The sequence below is a fragment of the Oncorhynchus masou genome, chromosome 6, assembly GCF_036934945.1.
Source record: "Oncorhynchus masou masou isolate Uvic2021 chromosome 6, UVic_Omas_1.1, whole genome shotgun sequence".
Taxonomy (NCBI): domain Eukaryota; kingdom Metazoa; phylum Chordata; class Actinopteri; order Salmoniformes; family Salmonidae; genus Oncorhynchus; species Oncorhynchus masou.
In genome coordinates this window covers 40872083-40896645 of record NC_088217.1, presented here as the reverse complement: position 1 = coordinate 40896645, position 24563 = coordinate 40872083, and the positions used below count along the sequence as shown (strand labels likewise).

At 42.2% G+C, this 24563-nt stretch overlaps 1 protein-coding gene and 1 non-coding gene across 4 annotated transcripts in view; one reads left to right on the top strand and one right to left on the bottom strand.

Annotated features, from left to right (window-relative positions):
• Positions 1 to 24563, top strand: part of LOC135542070 (protein FAM107B-like) — a 50467-nt gene that overhangs the window by 7622 nt on the left and 18282 nt on the right. The window contains exons 1-2 of one of the 3 annotated variants that reach the window (XM_064968700.1): positions 21621 to 21870; positions 23666 to 23785. In XM_064968700.1, the coding sequence (XP_064824772.1) occupies positions 21789 to 21870; positions 23666 to 23785 (202 nt within the window). In that variant the 5' untranslated portion in view covers positions 21621 to 21788. Of the gene's footprint in view, positions 1 to 20369; positions 20434 to 21620; positions 21871 to 23665; positions 23786 to 24563 lie in introns of those variants that run through there. The other 2 variants (XM_064968701.1, XM_064968702.1) reach the window with 2 other exon arrangements.
• On the bottom strand, positions 6875 to 6929 carry LOC135542818 (U7 small nuclear RNA). Its single transcript, XR_010456139.1, has one exon. It is a non-coding gene; the product is annotated as a U7 small nuclear RNA (small nuclear RNA).

The following is a 24563-nucleotide window of genomic DNA, read 5'->3' as shown; positions in this document are numbered from 1 at the left end:
TACAAACACAGAGCACAGAACTGAGGGAAACTAAGGGTTTAAATACAATCAGGGGAAACGAGGTACAGGTGCAAATAATAATGGGGAACAAGGGAAAAAACATAAGGTCAAAAAGAACAATGGGGGCATCTAGTGACCAAAACCCGGAACAACCCTGGCCAAATCCTGACAGATTTATTGTTAAATTGGATTTTGATCATTGCTTGACAACCATTTTCAAGTCTTGCCATAGTTTTAGAAGTAGGTTTAAGTCAAAACTGTAACTCGGTCACTCAGGAACATTTTTGGAAAGCAACTACAGTTTAGATTTGGCCTTGGGTTTTAGGTTATTGTCTTGCTAAAAGGTGTATTCATCTCCCAATTTCTGGTGGAATGCTGACTGAACCAGGTTTTCCTCCAGGATTTTGCCTGTGCTCAGCTTCAAAACGTTTATTTTTTATCCTGAAAAACTCCCCAGTCCTTGATAATTACAAGCATACCCATAACATGATGCTGCCACCACTATGCTTGAAAATATGGAGAGTGGTACTTAGTAATGTATTGGATTGGATTTGCCCCAAACATATTTTTTTTTTATTCAGGACAAAAAGTGATTTGCTTTGCCACATTTTTTTGCAGTATTACTTTAGTGCCTTGTTGCAAACAGGATGTATGTTTTAGAATATTTGTTATTCTGTTCAGGCTTCCTTATTTTCACTCTGTCAATTAGGTTAGTATTGTGTAGTAACTACAATGTTGTTGATTCATCCTCAGTTTTCTCCTATCAAAGCCATTAAAAACTAACTGATTTCACCATTGGCCTCATGGTGAAATCCCTGAACAGTTTCCTTCCTCTCTGGCAACTGAGTTAGGAAGGACACTTGTGTCTTTGTAGTGATTGGGTGTAAATATACACCATACTGTCACTTTCTGACCATAGTTCTGTTATTTTATCTTTGTTTTAGTATGGTCAGGGCGTGAGTTGGGTGGGCAGTCTGTTTGTTTTTCTATGTTGGTTTTTGAGTTCGGCCAAGTATGGTTCTCAATCAGAGGCAGCTGTCAATTGTTGTCCCTGATTGAGAATCATACTTAGGTAGCCTGGTTTTCAGTTTTGGGTTGTGGGTGTTTGTCTTCCGTGTCAGTGTTTGTCGTCATACTGGACTGTTTCGTTCATTTCACGTTTATTGTTTTTTATTTTGTAGTGTTCAGTTTGTTTTAAAATAAACATTATGGACACTTACCACGCTGCGTTTTTGCAAGGCATTGGAAAACCTCCCTGATCCTTGTGGTTGAATCTGTGTTTGAAATTCACAGCTCGACTGAGGAAACTTGCAGATAATTGTATGTGGGGGGTACAGAGATGAGGTAGTCATAAATTTTTTATTTTAAACACTATTATGCACAGAGTGAGTCCATGCAACTTATTTAAGCTTGCCATAACAAAGGGGTTGAATACTTGTTGACTCGAGACATTTCAGCTTTTACGTTTTAATTCATTTGTAAAACTTTAGAAAAACATAATTCCACTTTGACATTATGGGGAATTGTGTTTAGGCTATTTTATCACTTGTAAATTCTGACTGTAACACAACAAAGGTCATGGGGTGTCAATACTTTCTGAAGGCACTGTAGATTGTTAAAACTGTATCAGGTTGACCTTACTAAACTCATATTAATCATAGAGGGGAAGAGATGCATGTAACACCAGGGTCTTTTATTTGACTGCAACCATGATGAGACAGAGCATGGATATGGCTCTCAGTTTCTTTACTGATAGCAGTAGGGAAAATGCAGTACTATCTGGGACATCGAGTAGAGTTAAATCTGTCTTGTGCCAAAAACCCACTGAGGCAGATTAAGGCAATCAGAGAAAATCCCTGTCCACATTACCCAATGGACAGACTAAAAATACTGGCTACCACTTTAGAAAGAATTTAACTGCAAAGTAACTGGTGTTATGGACTCGGGCATGAAGAGAAACTACAGTATCAGTGCTATGTTTTTTTTCACAGGTCTAAAGTTACCCTAAAGCTTGCCATTTTTATTGCACAGTAATGTACACTGCTGGTCCCATGTTTCATGACCTTAAATAAAAGATCCCCAAATTATTCCTATAAGCACAAAAAACTTATTTCTCTCAAATTTTGAGCACAAAAGTGTTACCATGCTGGGGAATCTAAAATGTGCAGTTTTTTCCAACAACACAATGCCGCAGATGTCTCAAGTTTTGAGGGTGTGTGCAATTGGCATGCTGACTGCAGGAATGTCCACCAGAGCTGTTGCCAGAGAATTTCATGTTCATTTCTCTACCATCTCTATCATAAGAATTTGGCAGCACATCCAAGCGGCCTTACAACCGCAGACCACGTGTATGGCGTCATGTGGGCAATGTCAAAGTTGTGAACAGATTGCCTCATGGTAATGGTGGGGTTATGGTACGGACAACAAACACAGTTTATCGATGGCAATTTGAATTCACAGAGATACCATGAAGAGATCCTGAGGCACATTGCCGTGCCATTCATCCACCGCCATCACCTCATGTTTCAGCATGATCATGCATGTCCCCATGTCGCAAGGATCTGTACACCATTCCTGGAAGCTGAAAATGTCCCAGTTCTTCCATTGCCTGCATACTCACCAGACATTTCACCCATTAAGAATTTTTGGGATGCTCTGGATCAACGTGTACGACAGCGTGTTCCAGGTACCGCCAATATCCAGTAACTTCTCACAGCCATGGAAGAGGAGTGGGACAACATTCCATAGGCCACAATCAACAGCCTGATCAACTGTCGCGCTGCACGAGGCAATTGGTAGCCACACCAGATACTGACTGGTTTTCTGATCCACGCCACTACCTTTTTTAAAGGTATCAGTGACCAACAGATGCAAATCTGTATTCCCAGTCATGTGAAATCCATAGATTATGGCCTAATTTATTTATTGAAATTGACTGATTTCCTTATATGAACTGGAACTCCGAAAAATCTTTGAAATTGTTGCATGTTGCATTTATATTTTTGTTCAGTGTATTTGATAGAACAGCACTGTAATAATTCTGCTGGGCAACCATTCGTCTGTTACCTACAAACCCAGAATATATTTTTAGGTATTTCTTACATAATTGTTTAATTAGACTTTTAGACATAAGACCCGACCCATGCAGAAATTTGGAATGCTTTTTATTAAACTGCCTGGCTCATTGATGGGGTTCTTTAGTCACTATTGTCTGTGGCCACCAACAGTGTCTAAATGAGGGAAGGAAGAGACAGATGGTGGAGGAAGGTGAGTGTTGATGGGTAGTAGCCTACAGGTCTGTCCTCAAAGTTCTGGGTCATGGCTAATTAGGTGCTAAGAGTGTTTAAAAAGGGAAAGCATTATTAATCCCCAAACAGTTTACAGTCAATTCAACATATATTAATTTAATTGAAATGTCATGGAAACAACTTTGATTCAAGCAGTGTGTGCCCAGTGGGAATGTACAATGGAATTGGAGTACACTGGGACACTAAAGAAAACATTAACACCCTATTTTGAAATGTATTCAATACTCTTTTTGTTATTTTCTATAAGTACCATTTGATCAGTTGTGGAACTTGAGAGTTTTTGGGAGTAAATCAAGGCATTGTTGAGGTGAGGCACGGTAGGTGCGAAAGTATTCACCCCATTGGCATTATTCCTATGTTGTTGCCTTACAACCTGGAATTCAAATGCAAATATTTGTGGGGGGGGGTGTATCATTTGATTTACACAAGATGCCCACCACTTTGACGATGCAAAATATTTTGTATTGTGAAAGAAATAAGACAAAGTAACAGAAAACTTGAGCGTGCATAAGACCCCCCCCGGTGTACAGTAGTCTTTAAATCATACCACAGGTTCTCAATTGGATTGAGGTCTAGGATTTGACTAGGCCATTCAAAGACATTTAAATGTTTCCCCTTAAACCACTCAAGTGCTGCTTTTAGTAGTATGCTTAAGGTCATTGTCCTGCTGGAAGGCGAACCTCCATCCCATTCTCAAATTTATGGAAGACTGAAACAGGTTTCCCTCAAGAATTTCCCTGTATTTAGCACCATCCATCACTCCTTTAATTCTGACCAGTTTCCCAGTCCCTGCCGATGAAAACATCTCCCACAGCATAATGCTGAACCACTATGCTTCACTGTGGGGATGTTTTTCTCTGGGTGATGAGAGGTGTTGGGTTTGTGCCAGACATAGCCTTTTCCTTGATGGCCAAAAACCTACATTTTTGTCTCATCTGACCAGAGTACATTCTTCCATATGTTTGGGAAGTCTCCCACATGCCTTTTGTCGAATACCAAATGTGTTTGCTTATTTTTTACTTTAAGTAATGGCTTTTTTCTGGCCACTCTTCCGTAAAGCCCTGCTCTATGGAGTGTATGGCTTAAATTGGTCCTATGGACAGATACTCCAATCTCCTCTGTGGAGCTTTGCAGCTCCTTCAGGGTTATCTTTGGTCTCTTTGTTGCCTCTGATTAATTCCCTCCTTGTCACGTCTGCTCCCACTCTTCCCTCCCCCTGGCGCTTGAGGACGCCAGGTTGCCCTGCATCACACACTCCTGCCATCCATCACGCACTGCCTTCCCTCATCACACACATCAGTGTCATTGGACTCACCTGGACTCACTTATCATCTGTTTATTTCCTCCCCTATATTTGTCAGTTCCCCAGCTCTGTTCCCCACTGTTGCATTGATTGTTTTTTTTGTCTTTGTTTTCTGTATGCTGACGCTATTCCTGTCTCGTTATATGTCCGTCATTTATTAAATGTTACTCCCCGTACCTGCTTCGTCTCTCCAGCGTCAAAACATGTGACACTCCTTGCCTGTTCCATGAGTTTTGGTGGGCGGCCCTCTCTTGGCAGGTTTGTTGTGGTGCCATATTCTTTACATTTTTGAATAAAGGATTTAATGGTGCTCCATGGGATATTCAAAGTTTCTGATATTTTTTTATAACCCAACCCTGATTTGCACTTCTCCACAACTTTGTCCCTGGCCTGTTTGGGGAGTTCCTTGGTCTTCATGGTGCTGCTTGCTTGGTGTTTCCCCTTGCTTAGTGGTGTTGCAGATTCTGGGGCCTTTCAGAACAGGTGTAAATATACTGAGATCATGTGACCGATCATGTGACACTTCGATTGCACACAGGTGGACTTTATTTAACTAATTATGTGACTTCTGAAGGTAATTGGATGCACCAGATCTTATTTAGGAGCTACATAACAAAGGGGGTGAATACATATGCACGCACCACTTTTCCATAATATATATATTTTTGTGAATATTTCTTTTTTTTCATTTCACTTCACCAATTGACTATTTTGTGTATGTCAATTACATGAAATACAAATAAAAATCTATTTAAATTACAGGTTGTAATGCAACAAAATAGGAAAAATGCCAAGTGGGATGAATACTTTTGCAAGGCACTGTAGGCATGAAGGTTTTTAAACAAATGTTCCCATTCATGGTTGAGGTTGTATATGTTAGCTCAATCAGAAATTAGCTTTACAAGCTGCAATGCCTATAGCCCATGATAGGATGGAATTTAAGAATAACATTTTTTGGGAATAATGCAAAGGGGGATTAGTACTTTTACAAGACACTGTATATGTAATGATATGGCTGTAGTGAGAGGGTGAGGGTAGGGTATCTTAGGTAGATGGCTACGTTGAAATAGGAAACATCCATTAGCTATGTTTGTTGACCATTTGTGGGCCCCTATGCCAACCAGATGTACTGCTTACTTATTAAACACACAGAGGTGGTAATGATGATAGGACTTCCGACTAAAACCATTAAGACTGACAATAAACTTAGAATCTGTAATGTAATGGTTTACTGCAATGCCCTAATGTTCAAGATGCTCCAAAGACCAAGCCCTGGGCAGGACAAATTCCAAGCCTGAAAACCAAGTCACATGTTTAAAACTGTGAGACAGAAGACTAGCACTTGCTATTTAAACTGAACACAGGCCAAAAAGGCCACTCAATATTAAGGTTAATTAAAGAGTAAGCCACATACTAACCTTTCCCTGACCCTCTGCAAAAGCTTACTTAAAGGCCCCTACCAGAGGGCAATGCTTAATTCCTGTCCTAGAGCGGAAATTGTTTAGGTTCCACCTCTGAAGAATGACGCAGGCTGCTAATACTTATTCACGAATTGAGGGTTGGAACGTTGTGGTGATTTCCACATGGAGTGGAGAAATAACAACAAGTAGGGCATTGACAGCTATCAGTGTAGCTAGCTAGCATATCTAGCAAGCTAATGCTATCTGTTTCTGTTTTTTTTACTACACCATATTCAAAAGATTAGCTACCTGGCTAGGCTATCACACATGGAAAAATACTATAGTGTATACTATGTTAGGAATATTATAGTTCACTGTAGTGTTTTGCAGTGTAACGGTATTCTTGAGTTGAAGGAGAGGCGGACCAAAGCGCAGCGTGGTTATTTTTGATTCATGGTTCTTTAAAAAAGACTCTACACATGAACAGACGAACAAAACAAGAACCGTGAAAACCTAACCAGCCTATTCTGGTGCAAACTAACACAGAGACAGGAACAATCACCCACAAAACCCAACACCAAACAGGCTACCTAAATATGGTTCCCAATCAGAGACAATGACTAACACCTGCCTCTGATTGAGAACCATATCAGGCCGAACATAGAAATAGACAAACTAGACATGTAACATAGAATGCCCACTCAGATCACAACCTGACCAAACAAAACATAGAAACATACAAAGCAAACTATGGTCAGACTGAAGTATGGTATACTGTAGTATTTACTATAGTTTTTTTTGCAGACTGTGGTGTACCATAGTATTTACTGTAGTGTTTTGTTATTATCTTCAATATATACGTGGGGGGCTTTCTCCTTGAGAAAACCTACTGGATAAATACTAAAAGATCAAATGTTCCATTACCTGTAGGTAGGTAGGTAGGTAGGTAGTGTCGTGGAAATGTCCTGTATTACCAAATCATGAGAGAGCAAACCACAATCAAGTCAGAGTTATATCATAAAGTCCATATTTAATTATATATGAGCTTCACCATAGCCCTGTGACTCTCAGATCAATTCAGTGTCGATAAATGAATTATCTGAGAGTGTCAACATAATGGCAACTGAGATCCTTTATAGCAAAGATCCACCCCCTAGTCGACATGACAAACCACAGGTCTTAGGAAAACTACACAAAGGAAGAATTTTACTTATTGAGAGGAGTATCCCATAGCCAGACAGCATTAGCTATAAATTATCGTTCAGTTTGCTCTCCTAAAACGAAGTTCCTATATCGTTCTTGGTACCACTTAGGACAAAAACATTACCTTATCCAATGGCATATATCAATTGTCAATTCTAGGTACTCCCATCAAAAATACAACCCCTCCTGGACAAGCTCACGGAGAGGAGTGACTGGCACACAGACATTGTGGAGCTAACTAACTGGTTCCCCATTAATCACACCATCCCTTCACATGGTTTAGGAATAGTTACAGACATATTCACAGATAAGACAATCCTGACCTCTCCCCTCTCTGGGCCCCAAGGAACTTTTTCCCACATAAGCATACTTATGAACATTGATAAAACATCTGATTTATCAATATTACCAAAATAAATCTGATTCTGCCACAACAGTAGGTAGGTAGGTAGGTAGGTAGGTAGGTAGGTAGGTAGGTATGTATAAAGGAAGGACTGGAGTCTGTACATTCAGCACTTCAGCTGTCTTCCATAACCGTAGGGAACACTATATATGGCCTATATTTGGCATGTAGGTTTCTTACTTACGGGTGGCACATATTAGGATATGGGGGACAGGAATGGGTAGGGTATATGCTAATTAAATACTGTAGTATTTACTATAGTTAAAAAAATATATGTTTTTGCGGACTGTAGTGTTTTTGCGGACATTTATTAAATATTTTGTGTGGATAATACTTTAGTATTTCCTATAGTGTTCTACAGTATACTACAGTATTCTACACAATTCTATACTAAGTACTACACATGATCGAGGGATAGCCTACTACAGTGTGTAGTATAGTATTCTACTTAAGTGATAATGCCAGAGAAGCGGGTGTTTGGAGGACATATTGGCACGGATGTTGGTCAAACCATGCAAATATATCCTCCAAACACTGGTTTCTCTGGCATTATCACAACGGGTTACAAACATATTCAAATAATGATTCATATATTTAAAAAACATTTTTATTTTGATGAATTTATTCATATTATTTCATCCTTCCACAAGATATAGTCCTGAAACAAATCTAGGGTTTCTACCCAAGCCGGCTGGTCCTTCGTTCTATTGGTTCAGTTGCCAGAGACGCGACCCAGTCATTTAGTCTTTTTGTTCTGTATCTATGGACGTTCAGTCGTTCGTTCTAAATGTACCATTGCCATACTGGCTAGCAACGTTCTCATCCATTGCTTGCTAGAAAGCCAACGACAGCTAACTTACAGTCAGGTCAAATAGTGCAGCCAGAATAACAATAATAGCTGCATTTGCATTTGTTTAAGCTGTTTTCTAGTGACATTTATTTGGATACATCCATAACAATGTGCTAATGAGGCACCTGGCAAAGAAAATGTGCTCTCTCGTCAGGATGCTGTTGTCCAGGGGAGCTAGCCAACGACACAGCTCACACAATCAATTCAAACTGAAGCTGAAAAGACTACAAACTAGCTGCACCGTTTCGTTTTACCTTCTTCAATTTACATCAAATCAAATCAAATTTTATTTGTCACATACACATGGTTAGCAGATGTTAATGCGAGTGTAGCGAAATGCTTGCGCTTCTAGTTCCGACAATGCAGTAATAACCAACAAGTAATCTAACTAACAATTCCTAATCTACTGTCTTATACACAGTGTAAGGGGATAAAGAATATGTACATATGGATATATGAATGAGTGATGGTACAGAGCAGCATAGGCAAGATACAGTAGATGGTATCGAGTACAGTATATACATATGAGATGAGTATGTAAACAAAGTGGCATAGTTAAAGTGGCTAGTGATACATGTATTACATAAGGATGCAGTCGATGATATAGAGTACAGTATATACGTATGCATATGAGATGAATAATGTAGGGTAAGTAACATTATATAAGGTAGCATTGTTTAAAGTGGCTAGTGATATATTTACATAATTTCCCATCAATTCCCATTATTAAAGTGGCTGAAGTTGAGTCAGTGTCAGTGTGTTGGCAGCAGCCACTCAATGTTAGTGGTGGCTGTTTAACAGTCTGATGGCCTTGAGATAGAAGCTGTTTTTCAGTCTCTCGGTCCCAGCTTTGATGCACCTGTACTGACCTCGCCTTCTGGATGATAGCGGGGTGAACAGGCAGTGGCTCGGGTGGTTGTTGTCCTTGATGATCTTTATGGCCTTCCTGTAACATCGGGTGGTGTAGGTGTCCTGGAGGGCAGGTAGTTTGCCCCCGGTGATGCGTTGTGCAGACCTCACTACCCTCTGGAGAGCCTTACGGTTGAGGGCGGAACAGTTGCCGTACCAGGCGGTGATACAGCCCGGCAGGATGCTCTCGATTGTGCATCTGTAGAAGTTTGTGAGTGCTTTTGGTGACACGCCGAATTTCTTCAGCCTCCTGAGGTTGAAGAGGCGCTGCTGCGCCTTCTTCACGATGCTGTCTGTGTGAGTGGACCAATTCAGTTTGTCTGTGATGTGTATGCCGAGGAACTTAAAACTTGCTACTCTCTCCACTACTGTTCCATCGACGTGGATAGGGGGGTGTTCCCTCTGCTGTTTCCTGAAGTCCACAATCATCTCCTTAGTTTTGTTGACGTTGAGTGTGAGGTTATTTTTCTGACACCACGTGGGATAGCTGATTCTGGAGCAGGATTTGTCATATGCATTTAGGGAAAGCTTCGCCACAGATGGATGGGGGAAACCAGCATCTATTGTTATCTCCAAAGTTGTGTCATCTTACATATTGCGGATGCAAATATGCCATAGAAATAGAAGGTATAAGATGAAGCTCCGGTAATATGCATAGCCTAACTACTGAACGGTTTGGACTAGAGACATGTTTTTCTACATTGTAATTGACACAGAGCAACCTTTGGTAGGCTGCTGGCAGGATATTTGGCTGCACTACGGCAATGCTACACTGGACTCGCTAAATGTACAGTAGCCCTTAGGGTGCTAAGCAACTAACAGGTCCAGAACAAATGCTAAGTCAGCCAGTGCTCATACCATGGTTCTCACAGCAAGGGGAAATTAAATGATAGGCTCAATGACTTTGCTCATCATGCACTCCGCAAATGACATGTAACAACACTGTGAGCTCATCGGACATGAAATGAAACACCAATACAAAAACAGCACAATAAAACAGAAAACAAGTTTGTGGAATCTTCTTTCGTGGATGCCTTTCCATTATAGGATACACACTTGTGGATTCTAGCTGAACCAATCAAAGGAGTGGGCATCATCTTTCAGCGTTTAAAGGTTCCTTACGTATCAACAGGTGCTCGGGGAGTATCCATCACCCTTTGTGATACAGCAGGGGGGGAAGACACATGAGAAAGCATGTGTGTTCAAATCTCTATAGGGCATCTACAGGACTCAGCCCCCTTGATGGTTTGCACATAGTGTTGAGCAGGGGCACAACTTTCACTGGGGACAGTGGGGGGGGAAGTCCTCCCCCCACTTATAAAACCAAAGTTGTGCCCATGGTGTTGATTGTGTGCTGTTGGACATGTTGTGGTGAGGAAGGAAAGGGTTGAAAGCACCTCAGACACCAGCCTGGCCTCAGAGCCATACAAAATATACTTTACATATTGCTGAGCACCTCCAAGACATATGACACCTACTAATGGTCCAGTTACTTTAGCCAGAAACGAAAGTAGGGAGGTTGGTCAGGGAGGATAGGTGGGCGTAATTCGCGACGGTCTAGCAATCCAAAGGCTGAATGTTCGAGTTGCGTCGGGGACAACTGTAGCATTTTAGCTAACCCTTCCCCTAACCCTTATTCTAAACTTAACCCCTGCTACGTAAATTGTCATTTTAGTTTTCCTAACCGCCAATGTCAATGTTCCCTGTAATTCTCCTTTGTTATAGCGCAACAAGCAACCTGGTCTCAGATAAAGATGTGCAATACTATATGTCCTCCAAGAGGAATCATAAGTTACTTCATCCAATTCGTATGCTATTGTACGACCGGGTAAGATGTATGATCCTATACGTCCTCTGATTTGTAAGATATTGATATTGTATCCATTCATTATATAACCTAACGTAATTGAACATATCATACTAAATGGATTGCCACATATTTACATACAGATTAATATAAATTGTCGTGAGACCACGTTGCAGACACAGCTTGCCCTGGCAGTATCCGTAAGACTTCATTAAACAGGAGGAATTCAGGATCAGTCTCAGTGAGTACAGAGACGTCTGTGGATAATGGGGTCAAATATGCCCAAAACAGCAGTTTGTGTCCTGTGAATTGTGGAAAATTCAATGTGGAAAATAAAATTATACATTAGTATACATTAGTATACACTTGCCAAAAGTGAATGAGGAGCGATGTGGATGTCTGTATCTGTTGTTATTGTTAAGGTTCACTGAATGTTTAAAAGGAAGGATTGACCATTGCTCTCTGAGCCATGACATTTAGGATGATGCCTTTGATGCATTTTGAGCTGTAACAATCCCAGGGCCTCCAATCCACCAATCGCCAGTCACTCCCTCAACCATGAAGCCAGTGTGATGCTGTATTTAGACAAAAAAAGATACACTCCAAGCAGGAGAGAGCATTAATAACACTTATCACAGGGAGAGAAAACAGAGAGAACCATAATGTTGCTTCATTCCCATATCTGAGAAGAACTGGGCTGGACGGAATGTGCTGTAGCTGTGTCTTTCTATTACATATTGTAAAGCTCCTATAGGTTAATGTAACCTACGCTCCTATGATTACATACTTCTTCAATAAACTATCATGACTATTATTGTTATCAAGAAAACGGACATCATCCATGTTTTGTAATAAACTAAATTGTACTCTATAATATGTTATGGAAACAGTACTGCAACTATGACAGTGCTGCTGATTAAAGAATATTTCACATGTAAACATTACAATGGCGGTTTGTCCTTGAGAACATTTCAGTCATTCTAGAATTCGAAAAATGCACCAACAGCAGCAGAGAGAGAGGTTTACACAATAATGTCTGTATCATGGCAATAATGATAAGATATCAAAACGTGTGGAGTACTCACAAACTCCAATTCTAAATCCACTTGAGCCCAACCCTGCTGGACAGCCAATCAATACAAAGGTGGCAAAGCAGAGAACCCAGACACAACGTCATACCAGCCAGTCCTGGTCTCTCACCTGTGTGCACACATTTTGATCCCAGGCCATGCCAGGCTGACGCTGGTGTCAGTGCAGCCTATGATGGAACTACAACCTGCCCTGTGTCGTCCGTCCTTGTGTGACATGCTGTCAGACATCTGTCCCTGTTGCTGGCATGTGACCTACAGTCGCCCAGCTGCAGATCCATATGACCAGATGGTGTTTCTGTTTACCTGCATGCTCCTGTCCTCATTACAAGCTCTTCTGGCTCCACCATATAGGACATTATTTCATTTGTATTTTATTTCACCTTTATTTAACCAGGTAGGCCAGCTGAGAACAAGTTCTCATTTACAACTGCGACCTGGCAGTTATACTTAAAATACTATACCATCCAACAGTTAAAATCCCTCAGATATCGGTTTATTCACCAAAGCTGCAACATGGACCTGAAATGGTACAGTAGCTGTAATGAGAGTAGAGGGCCTCACTTGGACTAGCTCTGAAGGTGCTGCTATCACAATCAGTTGTGGCAGATATATACTGAAAGTACAAAACATTAAGAACACCTTCCTACTATTAAGCTTGCCCTCAGAACAGCCTAAATGTGTCAGGGAATGGACTCTACAAGGTTCATTTCACAGGGATGCTGGCCCCTGTTGACTCTTAATGCTTCCCACAGTTGTGTCAATTTGTCTGGATGACCTCTGGATGGTGGACCATTGTTGATACACACAGGAAACTGTTGAGCATGAAAAACCCAGCATCATTGCAGTTCTTGACACAAACCGGTGTGCCTGGTACCTACAACCAAACCCCGTTCAAAGGAACTTAATTATTTTGTCTTACCCACTCACCCTCTGAAAGGCACATATACACAATCCATGTCTCAATTGGGATCATATCTTTCACCTGGATTCACCTGGTCAGTCTGTCATGGAAAGAGGTGTTCTTTATGTTTTGTACACTCAGTGTACAGTAGATGTGTTTCTCCACGAGGGGGCAGAATCAGTAGTCTCAACAGAGTTCAATCTGATAATGCATAAATCTGAATTTGTATGACCATTGCATGTTGTGTAGTGTTGCTGTTGTTATTGTTGTTGCTATGTGTGTGCGCACATTCATGTGTGCGTTAATGTGGGTGTATGTTACAGCCTGACTCAGGAAAGTGAACACTTTGCAGTTTAAAATTGTCTTTAAAAATGTTGTTCTGCCTGAGTACATTAGTTTTCCTTCCTTTGATGACTTGTGGTATAGAATCGCCTTACTGGGATCCCAGATAGGGGGCGGTGAGAGTAACACTAATGTACTGTCCTGAGGTGTACACTGCCCCTGAGCACTGATCTAGGATCAGGTTCATGGAGTGGTTCTCATATTTGTTTACTTTCAGTAAACCAAAAAACTGTCTATTCAGGAGACTGACTTACCAAGGAACTAGCTCAACTTCTCCAAGTCCTCAAGGGAGTCGACAGTGGGTTAACAGCAACACTGACTGCGTCACTACCCATTATCAAGGGGCAATGCTGAAGGGCCTGTCACCAGCTGTCCTACTACATGTGTCAGGTTCTAAATCAACATTACATGTTTTAAATATACCTGAATACCTCTGACAATCTCTCTGTTTTTACTGCTCTTTCGTCGTATCTAGAAAGCAGTGTGTTAAGGAACTCCATATGACTCAGGAGGATCATGTAGGGTACTGTACTGAGGCAATGTGTCAGCCACAAGACTTGATTGTGTAAGATATAGATATTTACAGTATATACATGTTTTAAATGGCCAATGATGACACTGCGTCCTTTCAATATTGAAATATGTAGTAATATTATTCAAAGGGTATAATGCAAACATAATTATAACGTTGTGTAATTATCATGATATACTCACATTGTGGGTGTGGACGTGTTTAACAAAAACACAACAAACAAACATTTCACCAACTGGGGATATTTTGTTAGTCCCAACAAGGTCAAATGCTATTTCTAGGGCGTTTAGGGTTAAGGTTCGATTTAGTGTTAGGGTTAGAATTAGGTTTAGGGTTAGGAGCTAGGAGCTAGGGTTAGTTTAAGGGTTAGGGTTAGGAGCTAGGGTTAGGTTTACGTTTAGATTTTTGGGTTAAGGTTAAGGTATGGGTTAAGGGTAAGGGAAAATAGGATTTCGAATGGAACTTAATTGTGTGTCCCCACAGGTTAGTTATACAAGACTGTGTGCGTGTGTGTAACTGAATGCATAACACTGATCTCTAAAGGGCCAGGTAACCAGTCCTGCTCCTGGCGATATCAACCAGGCAATATCAAGGTTAGGGTTAAAGTTAGAATTAGTGGTTGGAAGGTGCCATGGTTGTGTACTTCCTAGCAACCCTGCTCTCCCGTCCGGAGCCTCTGCTACCAGCCTGTGTCGTCTGGGTAACCTGAGCACCCTAAGGTGTGAAACCAGAGCACCAGATCACCGGACCAGGGTCCAAATCGATTTGACAAAAAAAGTCCAACCTCTTTGTCTCAAACCTTATTATGGGGTCGAGGCATAGAGGCACTTTCTCAGGATGCTTAATAAAACCCGAGGAAAATCAAACAGGACTCTGAATGGAAAGGTCAAATGACCACTGGTGGTAAGGAGACACTGGGCCAGGGCAATACACAACATAACATTCTAAACCCAGGTCAGCCAGCCTGTAGGCAGACAGTAGGATGCTTTATGAACACCGTGTTTCCCGCTATCTATTGCTGTTCACTGGACCCTATGATTACTTGGCTACATAGCTGATGCCTGCTGGACTGTTCATTAATCACGGTACTCCATTTTGTTTATTTTGTTTATCTGTCGGCCCCAGCCTCAAACTCAGGCCACGTGTGTAGTTAACTGACCCTCTCTGTCCATTCATCAACATTTTACCTGTTGTTGTCTTAAGCTGATTAGTTGCTGTCTTACCCGTTGTTGTCTTAGCTAGCTCTCCAAATCAACACCTGTGATTACTTTATGCCTCGCTTTATGTCTCTCGCTAATGTCAATATGCCTTGTGTACTGTTGTTTAGGGTAGTTATCATTGTTTTATTTTACTGCAGAGTCCCTAGTCCCACTCAACATGCCTCAGATAGCTCTTTTTTCCCACCTCCCACACATGCGGTGACCTCACCTAGTATAACTAGTGCCTCCAGAGATGCAACCTCTCTTATCATCACTCATCACCTCCACTGTACCCGCACCCTACCATACCCTTGTCTGTACATTATGCACTGAATCTATCCTACCACACTCAGAAATCTTCTCCTTCTATTCTCTGTCCCCAACGCACTAGACAACTAGTTTTGATAGCCTTCATCCTACTCTTCCTCTGTTCCTCGGGTGATGTAGAGGTTAATCCAGGCCCTGAGTGTCCCCAGGTGCTCTCTTTTGTTGACCGTAAAAGCCTTAGTTTCATGCATGTTAACATCAGAAGCCTACTCCCTAAGTTTGTTTTACTCACTGCTTTGTTTTACTCACTCTGCCAACCCTGATGTCCTTGCCGTGTCTGAATCCTGGCTTAGGAAGGCCACCAAAAATTCAGAGATTTCCAACATTTTCCATCAAAATAGAACTGCCAAAGGGGGGTGAGTTGCAATCTACTGCAGAGATAGCCTGCAAAGTTCTGTCATACATTCCAGGGTTATAACCAAACAGTGCTTCTAATTTGTTTAAATGAATCTCTGCAGAAATAAGTCTCTCACTGTTGCCGTCTGTTATAGACCCCACTCTGCTCCCAGCTGTGCCCTGGACACCATTTGTGAATTGATTGCCCCCCATCTATCTTCAGAGTTTGTTCTGTTAGTTGACCTAAACTGGGATATGATTAACACCCTGGCCGTCTTACAATCTAAGCTCAATCTCAAAAAAATGATCAAGGAACCCACCAGGTACAACCCCAAATCCATAAGCATGGGTACCCTCATAGATATTATCCTGACCAACTTGCCCTCCAAATACACCTCTCCTATTTTCATTCAGGATCTCAGCGAGGATCTCAGTCGAGGATGCCTGGTTGTTCTTTAAAAGTAATTTCCTCACCATCTTAAGTAAGCATGCCCCTTGCAAAAAACGTAGAACTAAGAACAGATATAGCTCTTGGTTCACTCCAGACCTGCCTGCCCTCGACCAGCACAAAAACATCCTGTGGCATACTACACTAGCATCGAATAGTCCCTGCGATATGTAACTTTTCAGGGAAGTCAGAAACCAATACACACAGTCAGTTAGGAAAGCAAAGGCTATTTTTTCAAACAGAAATTTGCATTCTGTAGCTCTAACTCCAAAAGGTTTTGGGACACTGTAAAGTCCACAGAGAATAAGAGCACCTCCTCCCAGCTGCCCACTGCACTGAGACTAGGAAGCACTCTCACTACCGATAAATCCACGATAATCGAGAATTTCAATATGTATTTCTCCGCACCCCCCGCAGCTACTAGCCCAAGCCTCCCCAGCTTCCCCTCTCCCAAATCCAGATAGCAGCTGAAAAACCTAGACCCATACAAATCAGCTGGGCTTGACAATCTGGACCCTCTCTTTCTAAAATTATCCACCGCCATTGTTGCAACCCCTATTACTAGTCTGTTCAACCTCTCTTTCGTATTGTCCGATATTCCTAAAGATTGGAAAGCTGCCGCGGTCATCCCCCTCTTCAAAGGGGGTGACACTCTAGACCCAAACTTTTACAGACCTATATCCATCCTGCCCTGCCTTTCTAAAGTCTTCGAAAGCCAAGTTAACAAACAAATAACTGACAATTTCAAACCCCACCGTACCTTCTCCGCTGTGCAATCCGGTTTCCGAGCTGGTCACAGGTGCACCTCAGCCATGCTCAAGGTACTAAATTATATCATAACTGCCATCGATTAAAAAAACTGTGCAGCCATCTTTATCGACCTGGCCAAGGCTTTCGACTCTGTCAATCACTGTATTCTTATTGGCAGACTCAACAGCCTTGGTTTCTCAAATGACTGCCTCACCTTGTTCACCAACTACTTCTCAAATAGAGTTCAGTGTGTCAAATCGGAGGACCTGTTGTCCGGACCTCTGGCAGTTTCTCTAGGGGTACCACAGGGTTCAATTCTCGGGCCGACTCTTTTCTCTGTATATACCAATGATGTCGATCTTGCTACGGGTGATTCCTTGATCCACCTCTATGCAGACGACACCATTCTGTATGCATCTGGCCCTTCTTTGGACACTGTGTTAACAAACCTACAAACGAGCTTCAATGCCATACAACACTCCTTCCTTGGCCTCCAACTGCTCTTAAACGCTAGTAAAACAAAATGCATGCTTTTCAACCGATCGCTGCTCACACCCGCCCGCCCGACGAGCATCACTTCTCTGGACGGTTCTGGCTTAGAATATGTGGACAACTACAAATACCTTGGTGTCTGGCTAGACTGTAAACTCTCCTTCCAGACTCACATTAAGCATCTCCAATCCAAAATTGAATCTAGAATTGGCTACCTATTTCTCAGAGTTCAGTTCAGCAACAAAGCCTCCTTCACTCACGCTGCCAACATACTTCATAAAACTGACTATCCTACCGATCCTTGACTTGTCATTTACAAAATTGCCTCCAACACTCTACTCAGCAAACTGGATGCAGTCTATCACAGTGCCGTTCATTTTGTCACCAAAGCCCCATATACAACCCACCACTGCGACCTGTATGCTCTCGTCGGCTGGCCCTCGTTACATATTCGTCGCCAGACCCACCGGCTCCGGGTCATCTATAAGTCTTTGCTAGGTAAAGCTCCGCCATATCTCAGCTCACCGGTCACCATAACGACACGCACCCGTAGCACGCGCTCCAGTGGGTATATCTCACTGGTCATCCCCAAAGCCAACACTTCATTTGGCCGCCTTTCCTTCCAGTTCTCTGCTGCCAATGACTGAAACGAATTGCAAAAATTGCTGAAGTTGGAGACTTATATCTCCCTCACTAACTTTAAGCATCAACTATCTGAGCAGCTTACCGATCGCTGCAGCTGTACACAGCCCATCTGTAAATAGCCCATCCATCTACCTACCTCATCCCCATATTGTTTTCATTTACTTTTTTGTTATTTTGCACACCAGTATTTCTACTTGCACATCATCATCTGCACATCTCTTACTCCAGTGTTAAATTGCTAATTTGAAATTACTTCGCTACTATGGCCTATTTATTGCCTTACCTCCTTACGCCATTTGCACACTGTATATAGATTTGTATACATATTTCTCTATTGTGTTATTGACTGTACTTTTGTTTATCCCATGTGTAACTCTGTTTTGTTGGTTTTTGTCGCACTGCTTTGCTTTATCTGGCCAGGTCGCAGTTGTAAATTAGAACTTGTTCTCAACTGGCCTACCTGGTTAAATAAAGGTGATTTTCTTCTTTTCTTTTTTTAAGTAGGGGCTAGGTCCAGTGCTTACGAAAGGAATTTGGCCCAGGAATCCTCTACTGTAACTGGAATTTCTGGAAAACTTGGTAATTTTGGGAAAGGTACCAGAATTTTGCAACCCTAGCACTGAGATAGACCTGTTATAGGACAGGTTGAGCCTGCTTGCATTTGATTGTCCACTTATAGAGGCAAGGCATGAACCTCGATACACTCCTGGGGCAGGAAATTTAAGAGGATAAAGTTATGGACACTCATAAGCACTGGAGATCAATACAGAGCTTACTGTTCGTTATTCAGACAGTATGAGTTGACTCATCAATGACAGAGGGGCTTATGCAGTGTGTGGCTGTAACTATAGAGGGATTTTATTCCACACTAAGCTCATTTAAAACTTGACTCTATTGTTATTGGCACAGGCTTTTCTTCTTATACCTTCTTAGAGAGCCCCCTGCTAATTGTAATACTGCTTAGAGCAACTCTGTTGTACTTCAAAGCAATGAGAGAAAGCATTAATATAAAGAGCAATGTATTGCAAAAAAGTGATAATTTTGTATTATAACTATTCAATTTTACAAAAATGTATTCCATTTACCATGAAAAAAATCTTTAGACATTATCATGACTGAAGCCTCTACTTTGATCACGTCACAACAAAAATGTGTATCATAGTACTTGATACAATCAACAGATATTATGTATTTTCCATGTGAGGAAATGTATTATTTCTAATTTTTCATATTCACAGAACATTTTAGAGTTGGGAGTACATGAGGAACACCCTGTCCCAATACAGTGACAAAGGCAGATTTGGGAGAAACCTCAAAACCTTCATCCCCCCCAACTCTCCATTTCCATGCAAGACACAGAATTCACCCCATACCCCACCAGTGGATTAACAGAAACGTACCCACCCCAGTAATGCCAGGATGTGGGTTGGTGGGGGGACTCAAGACAGTAAGGGCCTTGTCACCACACCAAGCTTGAGAAGGCCTTACCTAGCAACCGTAGACGGCAACACAATAACCTTTCACACGGACGACAGGACGTCCAAAAGGCCCTTTTGAACGGAGCTCAGCTCACCCCTGTGAAGAGGCTGTGCTGCAATGCTTCATTATGAACAACCAGGCCTCTGGAGCCCTGCCAGAGGGAGGGAGGTAGGGAGGGAGGGAGGGAGGGAGGGAGGGAGGGAGGGAGGGAGGGAGGGAGGGAGGGAGGGAGGGAGGGAGGGAGGGAGGGGGAGGGAGGGAGGGAGGGAGGGAGGGAGGGAGGGAGGGAGGGGAAAGATGAAGCAGTTACAGGATGGAGTAGAGGTATGGGGAAGAACAGGGATAAAAGGTGAGGAGGATGAAGGAGAAAGATGAAGAGAGGAATGGATAGGAGTAAAATAAGTGAGAGGGATGGAGGAGGATGGGAGGGAAGAGAGGGACAGGACACCAATGGAGGAGTGTTTCAGTTCTGTTGTCACTGAGCCAGTGGCCTTCAACTGTTTATGGTCCCTAGACCGGTAATGTCCATTTAAAATAAATGAGGAGAGACACTAATGACGTCACAAGCATGGTGGGCGGATATGATCAAAATGTATTGATGTATCGTCTAAACCGATCTCTCCCCCCCCCCCCTCTCTCTGCAGAAGGCGTACAACATCAACAAACAGCAGCAGCGTGTGAAAAACGGAAAGCACCAGAATGGCACAGGTACGTCTGGCCTTCTAAGTGTGATGAAACAATAACAGGCCTGGGAAGTAAAGCCAAGCACCTCTGAGTTACCATCCTGTGTTATCAGCCTTTCCATGTACATAGAAGAGTAATGGACCTGGCCCTCCACTCACCTGTCTTCCATACACTTGGCACATTTGACTGTTTTACTGGTCTGGTTACAGTGTTTGTGTTATGCATGAAAACATGTTTTTAAAGGGTCCAAATCATCCAGCAAGAACCTTAAGGGTCTTACAAGAGTCTTACAATTCAGGACCTGTGCTAACATGATGAACTCTGATTGCGTCAATTTTGTGAAATAAAATGGACTATGTGGTACTCGACAGAGACTTAAGAGTCCAACTTTAAGTCAACATGTCTTGAAGAGTTTTCTTCAGAGTGCTGAAGAGATTTTTTTAAAATCCTATTCCCATGTCTCGCTTCGTTGAAAAACTAAGGATATGTTTAATGAAAAGCAATATTTATAACTGTAACAAATAAGTCAGTGAGCAACTTGTCACCCAGTTATCTTTTCCATAGTGGTAAGTAACCCTCTCTTTGTCAGGAGAAAAATATCACTGTGATACTGATGATGGCAGGCTAGCTCATCATCTCTATGTAGCCTAGCTAATGCTGTATACATTTTACATCCCCTTAAAGCAGAGGCATTGGAAAAGTCATGTGGAGATGTACAGCCCAGTGTGCTCTTCCACAGTACAGCCAGCCTGTCTACTGTACTACACTCTGCTGAGTATGAAAGCACCCAGATGATTTATGGTTAATATGAGCATTGGGCCAGAGAGCTTAAACTCTCTGCTAATCCTACGAGCTATAGACCATTGAGGATCAGAGAGAGGGGGAGAGATGGAGAGAGACAGTGGGGGGGGGGATAAGGAACTAGAGAGAGGGGGTAGTGAAAGAGAAAGAGAGAAAATAGTGAGAAATAATTTAAAAGAGAGAGAGTAGGGGAGATGGAAAGGGATCATGAGTGGATAGAGGAAAAGTGAGAGAAGATTAAAAATGTGTAAGAGAGAGCATGAGAAAGAGAGCATGAGAGGGGGAGAGAGAATATCTAACAGCATGTTAGAGAGGGAAGGGAGAGGCAAAAGAGAGAGTAATAATATTAGAGGGAGAGTGAGAGAGCACAGAGGGGAGGGAAGGAGAGCGGGAGGGGCGGGACAGTGGAATGCCCAGGGTCATGTGACTGTTTACTCTAGCCTGGGCACAGAAGTTTAAAGGAGTGCTGCACCAGCCCTGCCTCTGACGGGCTTCTACACAGAGACATTTAGGTTTCAGAGACAGGACACACAGAGACACCCGGACAGAGAGAGAGAGAGACAGACACAGAGAGGGGCATGGCACAGAGAGTCACCCACAGCCACAGCCTGTTCCCTCCTGGCCAGTCTGGGAGGCCCAGGGACATGATGGTCAAGTCAGGTAAGACCCATGCAGAGCCAGACTCCACTCTGTCACTATGGCAGAACAGCAGGGCTGACACAGAGGAATCAGCAAAAGCCAGATTTTGCAGGACAGTGTTTTATATGTTATAGACTTTATTTAGGGGAAAGGGACATTGTGCAAGTACAGAGAAGGTAGTGAGATCTGTACAGCATGTTGATAATACAACATGGTTTCGCAAGGACAGTGGGATGTATTATTGAGGTTAGCTGGTGGGAACTTTGTAGATACTATATAGATGTTGTTGTCGGTTTCTATTTATGAGGGAGAACGTGTTTCAGACAAATCTAAGAGGGTTCATTGGCAGTGCCTGGAACAGACAAACAGAGCAAAATATACTCGAAGTTGTGACACAAAAAGCATTAGATCAGTTTCACAGAAAATCAGTTGTGGACAGTTAGCTTATATTTATGACTGATGCAATGGCACAGCAGCACAGATTGTCATGTTAACCGTTTGGGAACGATGTGCTGGACACACCAAGGTGCTACAAAGCTCTCTGACTTCACATGGCAAGATGACGACAGCATAGCAATTGTAATCACCTAATTTGATTATTTTCTAATCCGTAATCCTTGAATAAAGTGTTTTTTTTATGTAAAAAAATCTACTTTATTTAACCAGGTAGGCCAGTTTAGAACAAGTTATCATTTACAAATGCGACCTGGCCAAGATTAAGCAAACCAGTGCGACAAAAACAACAGCACAGAGTTACACATAAACAAAGGTACAGTCGATAAATCTATGTACAGTGTGTGCAAATGTAGACGATAAGGGAGGTAAGGCAATAAAAGGTCATTGAGGCGAAATAATTACAATTTAGCATTAACATTGGAGTGATAGATGTGCAGATGATGATGTGCAAGTAGAGATACTGGGGTGCAACAGAGAAAAAATAAATGACAATATGGGGATGAGATAGTTGGGTGGGCTATTTACAGATGAGCTGCGTAAAGGTGCAATGATCGGTAAGCTGCTCTGACAGCTGATGCTTAGTTAGTGAGGGAGATATAAGTCTCAAGCTTCAGTGATTTTTGCAATTCGTTCCAGTCATTGGCAGCAGAGAACTGGAAGGAAAGCTGGCCAAATGAGGAATTGGCTTTGGGGATGATGTTTATTTCAGATAGATTAATTTAGATAATGTCCAAGCTGAATTTTCATGTTTGTACTCTTGAGAGTCTTGGGACATTAACATGTTGGACAGTGCTGGCCTCCTATTTGCACTTTAAACTGATCAATGGCTGTGCTGTTGTCATATATTGCTCAAACTGTATGAGACTTCCACCTTACGCAACCTATTTTTCTGTGATTTCACTTGCAGTATCTGGATGTCTTGTTTATTTAAGTAGAATAACACTGGGTTCACCTCTGTGGTATAATGGCAGAGTTGTGATCAAGTCAAATAAACTGTACTGCCTGGAGGGCATGTTATCAGAGGGTGTGTGACCGACTGCCCTGCATGAATATGGCAACAGTAACATACTCTACTTAAACATACACACCATGTACCTTATTCAAGCAGAATGTGTCTACCGTTCTATCTGTATCACTAATTTATCTAGTGACCCTGAGTGAATAATTTGCTTAATTCAACTCTACAGTCACAATGCTAAGTAGCGTACTATATGATTCTGATGGCCTGTCTGGTTAGGCATAACATCCGTCATCCTTGGCTGCTGTTGATACGAGGTTAGACCCCTGCCTTTTTTAATGATAATGACTTCATGGAACCTCAGTCTGAATTTCATGGTGTGTCGTCAATCTGTATTCACAGTGTATTCTGGGGAAACAACTCTCCCACCCTGCCCCGTGGGAGCCTGCGTTGCCACGACAACAACCAGTGTTCTGTTTGTATACAATCTGAGAACTCTTTCGTCTGATTTTTCCTCCCAAGGTGCGTAGCGTCAGAACTAATAAATTCCCTACCCAAGCCATTTGCATGCACTTCCTAGAATACCAGGGAAGTAAATCTCACTGAAAAACATTAGAATGTGCCTTGGTTGAAAGTCATAAGGAAATAATTGATTGACAGGCCAACCTATTTCACCTTTATTTCCCAAAGAAATGTATAGTCAAACAATGTGTAGCCTGCTTTCACTACAATAACCACTTACTCAGGATAGCATAACTTAGTGGCAAAAAAAGCATTTAAAAGAACAAACAGCGACTCAAACTACATTGCCATAAAATGGTTTGCTGTAGAATGTGGGAGGATGGGGACTGAAAGGGCTCATGTTTCTCTAGCCACTGTAGCCTGAGCCTGCTCTCCTGCCACAGACACCAAGAGGAAAATAGTATTTCCCATGCTCTTCGAGGGTTTTCAGAGAACCCTCTAAACGCATTGTCCCAATGCAACTGGATGATGGACTCAGGGCACAGAGGTACAATTAACTTACCCAGGGTGCATTGAGATGACATCTAGCTTGGTCTAAATATCAAATCAATACAACCACAGTCAGGATTATATGACTGAAGAACTACTGAATTTACCCACGTGTCCGTCTCCCACGTGACACTCTGCATCTCGCTCTTGATCTTTTGAGATTCTTGTCTATTTTACACACACACACACACACACACACACACACACACACACACACACACACACACACACACACACACACACACACACACACACACACACACACACACACACACACACACACACACAC